Source organism: Chanodichthys erythropterus, chromosome 1 (assembly GCF_024489055.1).
Source record: "Chanodichthys erythropterus isolate Z2021 chromosome 1, ASM2448905v1, whole genome shotgun sequence".
Classification (NCBI taxonomy): domain Eukaryota; kingdom Metazoa; phylum Chordata; class Actinopteri; order Cypriniformes; family Xenocyprididae; genus Chanodichthys; species Chanodichthys erythropterus.
Genome location: NC_090221.1, coordinates 600,040 through 608,576, shown reverse-complemented (window position 1 = coordinate 608,576; position 8,537 = coordinate 600,040). Strand labels below are relative to the sequence as shown.

General features: G+C 41.1%; 1 protein-coding gene across 2 annotated transcripts; it reads right to left on the bottom strand.

The window, feature by feature from the left end:
* Window positions 1-990: 990 nt before the first annotated feature.
* Window positions 991-5,951, bottom strand: smtnl1 (smoothelin-like 1). Of its 2 annotated transcripts, none has more exons than XM_067410985.1 (5): window positions 5,777-5,951; window positions 3,575-4,158; window positions 3,244-3,358; window positions 1,941-2,092; window positions 991-1,802 (listed from the first exon to the last, which is right to left on the bottom strand). In XM_067410985.1, exons 1-5 carry the CDS (start codon window positions 5,825-5,827, stop codon window positions 1,469-1,471), a joined length of 1,236 nt encoding a protein of 411 aa, XP_067267086.1. In that variant the 5' UTR covers window positions 5,828-5,951; the 3' UTR covers window positions 991-1,468. The 2 variants fall into 2 exon arrangements, with proteins under 2 accessions (XP_067267086.1, XP_067267130.1); XM_067411029.1 differs by having other exon boundaries at window positions 5,792-5,951.
* Between the last annotated feature and the right edge of the window lie 2,586 nt (window positions 5,952-8,537).

The window sequence follows — 8,537 nt, the reverse complement described above, 5'->3', positions numbered from 1 at the left end:
GTCTTGAGGCGATCGATCGATCTGGACAGATAAACACCAAACAACTGACAGATTCACTTATTTCCTCTCATTTCTTCCTCTTGACTCTCTGTGAGTGTTTGCGCGCCCTGATAGAGCTGGCGTCTGCCGGGACCTCAGATCACTTCACCGCTTTCATGCCAGAGAAACACGATACTCTGAGAGAGATACTCGGAGAGAGTGCAAATGATTCCTGTGCGTATATATAGCAGCTAATGACTGGAACATGTGGACCAAACGGCGACACTGAGTCATTAACTTCACCGTGTCAACAGCCTTAAATTCATCAAGGTTGAACAGAACGTGCTCCACTCGTAATCACTTTCCTCTCTTCATTCTTTACCTTCCTCTCGCTCGCTCCACATCCAGGTGAAGCTTCAGCGGTGTGATTTACAGCAGACGCTCCTGATGGGTTTCATGTTTTAAAGCCATCAGAGCAGAATCTGCTGACAGAGTTCAGCCTGTGACCCGAGAGATGACATCTGTCTGTTCTGTAGGGTTATCATGGACGATTGGATCAGCTGAATCCGAATCAGTTCTCACATGCACATATTATTTGCACTTTTCATGTCAAGTTTCAGTTTTTACTGCTAAATAATTTTGCAGCCCATTTGACTTTATATCAAGTGGTCGGCGTATCTCATACCTTGTCTGAAGTTGAGAAGCTCTGCCGTGAGCAGCTGTGTTCAGAATGACTCTGAAGTATGTGGATTGTGAAACGCTCAGTATACAGTGAGGCACTGCTCTTCTGTATCCCATAATGCAATGTACTTGACTGGACCTTCTATTTACGGTTCAGAACGAATCAGAAATCTTGTTTGAAAACTCAAGCACCTGCATATTTTATGAGATCAATGCAGTGTTATTATTTTGATGAAAATGGTCATGGATGTTTTAAGCTCCAGTTATTAATGTTGTTTAGTCTGTCTTAAACAAGAACATGGACGGATGTTTTAGAAGCATAGTTTTATTTTTGAGATGTGCTTATCAGTTTATTACAAAAATAAAGTGTTGAGAATTTCAAACTTATATAGTTTATCGTTGAAACAAGTTCAGTTTGTTGGAAACCGATTGCATGTAGTTTCTTAAGCGTCTATAACTTAAAATAGAAGATCAAATCCATGCTGAGAATAATAGTATTTAGGAAGAATATTGAGTGAAATTGAAGTATTAAACTTGATATTTATTAGTTAATCACACTTAGATTTTCTCTTTGTGTAGGTAAAACTTAGGCAATTGGTTTCCAACCTTTTTTAAACTGAACTAGAATTTCATACTAAGAATTCAGACATAATGAGTGTGAATTTGAAGTTGGAAGTCAAACCAAAAACAATATACATGTTAAAATGCCCCAAATGAAAACCTGCATATATGAATACAAACCCAAAACAATTCAACAAAGAATAACATGATCATCCACACTAGACACTATTCATTCACAATAAATCATTCATCCATTCAGTTTCTCATCCACAACATTTATAACATTTTCATTCTGATCTGTCTCTTGTTCTGTCTTCATGTCAGGATCTGATCCGTTTTCCTCCGTCTCCTCGTTTTGTTGACTCTCGTCCGTCTCTCCGTCGTTGGCTTCAGAAGCCCCTGGATCTTCTTCTGCGCTCGTGCTCTTCTCTGTGCTCTCTTTCTCCCTCCGCTCCTTCTCTATCTTTGAGAGGTGATGACAGAGAGCCTGTACATAGGTGAAAACACACCGAGGGTCTGGCTTTTTGCCCATCAGTACCATATCAGACACTTCCAGAAGGGGGCAGCAGTCAGCAAGAGATCTGCAGATGAGAGACGCAGAGTTTAGCATTTCAGTCAGATGTTTGACATCCACATATGAAAACACACTTTCTCCTTCACACACCCGTGTGTCTTTGTTTCTCACCGCTCACATGTACTCCACTGGAGCGTCTACTTACTCTGCCGTACTGAAGGCCAGCGTGAAGTTCTTCTCTCGTTCGCTGGCTTTGAGGGAGGAGAAGTCAAAAGCAGAGGAAAAGAAGCGATGAACGAGTGCACAGAAAGCCAGGCCGTCGCTCCAGGAGGAAGAGAAGTTTTCTATGCAGACACCCTTTGAGATACGATAAAGAATTTTCCTTTGAATCGACCTATATTGTGCATGTATACGAATTATCCACCAATTTGCCAAAATGTAAAATAGTGAATTTCCTTTAGATTGTGTTGAAATGACATGGTTCCCAATCAACTGTCTGAACATAGAAAGTAATTTGAGCGAGTTTTGACGACCTTACTAAGGTCATAAAGCATCATTTAGAAGATACTAAACATAAAGGTTCTTTGGAGCACCTGAGACTCGATGAAGAACCATCGTCTTGTCAAGAACTGTATAGAGTTCGTCAGGCTATATTCAGGCATATTACGTTTCTGACAGGAATGAAAACGAGGCTGTGATGGACAGAAGTTCAGTACGTTTTTGTGTATTTAACAACATGCCAACTGTCCGACATGTTTCCAAAAACAGAAAGTTGTGAGGATTAGATGCGATCCAGAACCTTTACACAGTGTGTGCCATTGGATAAACTGTAAGACTCATTTTCATACATGCAAATCTCAATAGAGCATCTACTCTCACTATGTCTATAGGGTTCTTGAGTTGCTATCTAGATATGTTTCCATCCACCTATTTTGGGAAATCGCTGGATAGAAATGCCAAAATGTGCGTCAAATCTAAATATTAGCATGAAAAATGTATATACGATCATAAGCTGACATGCGCTTAAACTACGATGGAAACACATTTACTGAGAAAATCCCTCAAATCCCTCATGTGCCTCAGCAGAGGCTGTGATTGGATAACTGGACTAACCAGCAGACCAATCGCATCGCAGCATCTCAAATGTTGTTTTGAATCAAAGTCTGTCATCAGAATGATTTCCTCCAGAAGCGTCTCACACGATTGTGTTCCCAAACACCAGCATCCGAGATCACATGACAGTGTTTATTGTGTTTCGTCTGACGCTCTGAGACAAACTCATTCATGATGGAGGAGAAAAGAGACATTTCATTTTTATAATTAATATTTTGTGCCAATTTCCCAGTAAAAGATGATTTTGTTCTCTTGGACACACGGGATGGAAACTCAGCTATGGTTGTTTGGTTTCTTTATTTGTCAGTCTGTAAAAACCCTGATGGCTCTGATTGGCTGTTTTTAAGAGTGAATGTTTACAAAGTCAAACTCAGGAAGTCTGAGCTTCAGCTTACCTCATATTTCTGTGTTTTATTCCTGCACCAGCTGAGAATTTTCTGTTGGATTGACGCTCCACCTGCCGTGCCTATAGATGTCCGCTGAACTTTAAAGTTTCGGACACCTGGAGTCCTACAACAAGCCAACATATTCTCTTCAGACATGATTTTCTTTCTAGAGCTGCTTTAGATCATTAATCATTATTGTCCTGTTCGTCACTGTAAAGGTGACTGACCTGTTCAACAAACACAAGTGTGCATATATGAATATAATAACTTCTAAGCATGTGGTGTTTGTGACGTGATCTGTATGAGGTTTATCAGAAAGACTAAGAAGAAGAAGACTCACTGGTCCTTCTGAAACTTGGCCATGGCGTCTCTTCGGGTCGAGGGTCGAGCAGATCGAGAACCGACGGATGATCTCGCGGGAGCTCTGACAGCAGAGGACGGACCTGCTCCACTCTTTCTTCCTAGGCTTTCTGGTTTGTTCTTGACATCATCTTTGGTCTCTTTTTTCTTTTTTGTATCGCGTTCATCTTCCTTCGTTTTAGTTTTGTCTTCAGCTTCTTCTGTCTTCTTCTCCTCTTCATTGTGCTTTTCCTCAAGTTGTCCTTTTTCACAGGATTCATTCTCTTTCACCTTATTGCTCTCCTTTCCTCCTTCTTGCACCTCCCTCTCTTTATTTTTATTCACCTCTGTCTCTTTTTCTTGTTCTCCATCTTCATGTTCTGTGATGTCCTTCTCTTTCTCCACTGTGCTGACGGTCTCTGTGGCTCCGCCCTCGTGCTCACATGCCTCACTGTCATTGGCTCCAGCTTCCTGGTTCTCTTTGATGTCCTCATTAGCTCCGCCCTCTGTCGTGTCAGCTCCGCCTCCTGGCTCTGAGTCAGCTCTGACACACTCTGGCTCCTGCGGATCCGTGTGTTTGGCATCCTGTGAAGGGCCGTCCCGAACACAGAATGAGACCAAAGCACAACATGAGCTCTCACAGTCTGTACACCGGCGTGTTTTATATCTGTGTTCCCCAAACACAAGCAATGCAACTTTTATCAAAGTGAATGTAAGAATTTGAGTGAGTTTGGAAGAACAAAAGTGTACAACCCTAATTAAACTTAACTATCAAGTCCAGTCCCTTAATCATTAGTGTAATAGGAATAGTGTGTGTGTGTGTGTGTGTGTGCGTGTGTGTGCGTGTGTACGTGTTTGTGTGTGTGTGTGTGTGTTTGGCTGTCCCAGGTGTCACATGAGGTCATGACTCACCAGTCGTATAAAGAGCTGTAGATTCCTCTGAACGAGCAGGTGTGTGTGTGTGTGTGTGTGTGTGTGTGTGTGTGTGTGTGTGTGTGTGTGTGTGTGTGTGTGTGTGTGTGTGTGTGTGTGTGTGTGTGTGTGTGTGTGTGTGTGTGTGTGTGTGTGTGTGTGTGTGTGTGTGTGTGTGTGTGTGTGTGTGTGTGTGTGTGTGTGTGTGTGTGTGTGTGTGTGTGTGTGTGTGTGTGTGTGTGTGGAGGAGTAAATGTGCTCAGATCGAATTACCACATGATAATAATTACATAATATTGCCATTAATATACGTCTGTGGAAACACTGAACATACACCCTCAGACTGCCTGTGTGTGTGTGTGTGTATGTGTGTGTGTGTGTGTGTGTGTGTGTGTGTGAGAGAGAGAGAGAGAATGATAGAAATAGAATAAGTGACCGCAAATACAATCAAAATATACTGTATTTACATTATATTATATTATATTAATTATGAGCACAGATGTGAATGGTAAACACTGTACTGTTAGTTTTTTGTAACTTCGGTGAGAAGCTCATGGTCTGTGCGGACGGACTTTATTTTATGTTTAGGGTCCCAAAGAAAAATCTGTTGTAGTACATCCAAAATACCTCTTATCAAATTTGTTTAATAAGTTCCACTGAATTATTCAATTTCATTTGACAGACATTATTAATGTTGTAAGGATGTATATTCCAGAAATCTGACAAAATATATTCTTAGAATGTTTTGTAAACGTTCCCATTAAGTTCTGAAAATGTTATTTCTGAATGTTCAAAAGATCCAGTTTGTTAAATGTTTTAAAAACGTTTTTTCCTGGTTATGTGAACGTTAAGGGAACATTCCATTTTGTCATTCTTCAAACATTATGGGAACGTTACGTTTGAACATTCTCTGAACATAGAAACACTTACAAACCGTCAGAAGAACATCCATCTAAAACATTTCAGAGAAAAACATTAACGTATAGATAATGTTTGTGTGCTTACATTTTGAGAACATTAATAAAGACCAGATAACGTTGAACAAATGTTCTATTTACGTTACTGGAACGTTCTGGGTACCAGTCACATGTTTGTCTGAGAAAATTCATTGCATTTCTCCACGTTTTCTGGGGTCTCTGAAAGCCCAAACTTTATCATGCTGCATTATTTTGATGTTATTTCATGTCGAATCACCCTGATGCAGGATTCAGTGTTTCTGAGGTGTCTCTCAGACCGACTCGAGGGTTAATGTGACAGAGAGAGAATCATGTTAATTCACTGCAGTCATTACCTGCTCGTTCATCACCTGTGTCTCAGCGGTCACTGCCATATTCTCCTCCATCTGTCCAGAGCCGTCCGGTCCAACCCAACAAACCTCCAGTAATCGATGAACTGACACACAATACCGTCCTCTCCCTCCTTCACCTCCTGTCTTCCTTCTGATTTTCTTGGTCTCCCTCCCTTCTTTCTTTTCTCTCTATCCCCCTCCCCCTCTCTCTGTCTCTATCTGACCTTTTACACGACTCACGCTCCAGAAATAGTGTAACACTGACTGAGACACAACCACTGAGCAGCTGTTGACACACACACACACACACACACACACACGCACACACACACACACACACACACACACACACACACACACACACACACACACGCACACACACACACAGGAATACAGTTTTTCTTGATTGCTTAAAAGTTTAGTTCACCCAAAAATGAAATTTCTGTCATTACAGTTTTTTCCAATTGCTAACACACTAAAATGACATGCACAGCACAATTATTTAAACTGACACACAGAGAGCAAAACTTCTTCTCAAGTCTCCAAAAGTCTAAACACCTTTTCTGTTTTACACACATTTTGCATTTCAAAATAGCACTTTTTAAATTCACTAAATACAGTTCTCTGCATAAGACACAACAATCTGACATAAAGTCACATGTTTGCCATTTCAAAACACTGCCATTCAAAATGACACTACATGAGCTAATTGGCCAATTACATGTGCCACCTGGCCAAACACCTCAGTGGTTAATTGTTAACACTTCAATCAGGATGTAAGCACTATGAAAAGACCACAGGTGAGAACCTTTTTTTTTTACAACAACAATGGAAGACATTGCAGAGAGAGGAAGAGGAAGAGGGAGGTTGAGAATAAGAGGGGGAGGAAGAGTGAGAGGTAGGGGTAGAGCAGGTAGAGGAGTTCATGGCCAAAGAAGACAAACACTTTCAAATGAAATCAGAGCAACCTTAGTAGATCATGTCATCAACCATGGGTTGACAATGCGTGAGGCTGGACAGAGAGTGCAGCCAAACTTGAGCCGTTTTACTGTCGCCTCTGTCATCCGGACCTTTAGACTGGAGAACAGGTATGTAACCAAAATTTCATGTAGTACACATGTAGTATACCCCATGTCATAGTGTATCAGTTGGGTGACACCTGTTTACTTAGTGTATGACATCAGCCATTCATGAACTGTACAAGTTTCCTGTACAATGTACTCTACTGTGGGGGAAAATATTTAGGCTGCATTGTCCAAGCCCTATATATTGTTTTATTTTTTCTAAAGGACTGAGAGACGACACCATGGTGGAGGAAGGGGCCAAATGTTCACCGGGGTACAGGAAGCTGCCATTGTAAACTTGGTTTTGGAAAATAATGAAATCAGATTACGAGAAATTCAAAGCCACATCATCCAAGACAACACCTTATTCAACAACATTCAACGAGTTAGTCTGTCCACATTGGCTCGCATTCTCAAGCGAAACCAAATCAGAATGAAACAACTTTATAAGGTGCCGTTTGAGAGAAACTCTCAAAGAAACAAAGAGTTCAGACGAGCATATGTGGATGTAAGTACTATATTGACTTCAGTACACTACACACAACATTGTTTCCCAGTGTACTGGATAACACCATATTGACTGATTTTTGTTCTTTGTTTTCAGGGAGTACTGGAAATGGATGCTCATGCAATCCCACATGAGTTCATCTTTATAGATGAGGCTGGGTTCAACCTAGCAAAGACCAGAAGAAGAGGGAGAAACCTCATTGGCCACAGAGCCATTATAGATGTTCCTGGCCAACGTGGTGGGAACATCACAATGTGCGCTGCCATCTCCAATATGCATGGTGTCCTCCACCGTCATGCCAAACTTGGACCATACAACACAGCCCATATTCTCACATTTCTGGACAGACTTCACAACATTCTCATACCACCAGAGCGTATGAATGATGCAGACCATCAAAGAAACCGGTACGTTGTAGTATGGGACAACGTGAGCTTTCATCGTGCAGCCCCAGTCCAAAACTGGTTTGCTGACCACCCAACATTTCTCGTGCAATACCTCCCACCATACTCACCATTTCTGAACCCCATAGAAGAATTCTTTTCGGCATGGCGGTGGAAGTTATATGACCGGCAGCCCTTTGTGCAGGCCATGGAAGAGGCATGTGATGAGATTGATGTGGGTGCAATTCAGGGATGGATAAGGCACTCAAGGCGCTTCTTCCCTCGATGTCTGGCAAGGAAGATATTGCATGTGATGTTGACGAGGCGTTGTGGCCATACCCGGCTGTGCGGCAAGATGCTGCCTAATTATTTTTCTTGCCTTTTTTTTTTTTTTTGTTTTTTTTTTACTGTAATATTTTTTTTTTCAGAAATTTTCTTTTTCAGTTTACTTTTTTTGTAAGAATATTTTTCAGTCCCATGTAAATATATCTGCTGTGCTTATGTTGTACTGACTTGTTTACTGTAGTGAAGGAAAAAAAATAAAAATGTTGCAACAGCATGTGTGTGTATCTGCAAATATTTCTGTGCATGTGAACAATCTGATACATATTTTAGTATTATGGCAAAGCATACTAAAGATGGGGGTGCTTTTCATTATGCCCAACAGTGTGTAGGTGGTTAGGCAAAAATCTGGTAATATGAATGAAGTGTGTGCCATTTCATGCAAAAGTTTGATTTTGATAATGCTCTGTGTAGTTTCGGTTGCAGTGCTTCATTTTGCAGGATATATGAGGTATTTTGCAGTTTGG

What these genes read in the sequence shown, in the direction of transcription:
- smtnl1 (XM_067410985.1), bottom strand. Translation starts at nt 5,827, where the DNA reads ATGGAGGAGAATATGGCAGTGACCGCTGAGACACAGGTGATGAACGAG. An exon ending in GCCAAGTTTCAGAAGGACCA is followed by an intron (nt 3,359 to 3,574) that starts GTGAGTCTTCTT and finishes GGCTTGTTGTAG; the next exon opens with GACTCCAGGTGTCCGAAACT. An exon ending in CTGGCCTTCAGTACGGCAGA is followed by an intron (nt 1,803 to 1,940) that starts GTAAGTAGACGC and finishes TCTCATCTGCAG; the next exon opens with ATCTCTTGCTGACTGCTGCC.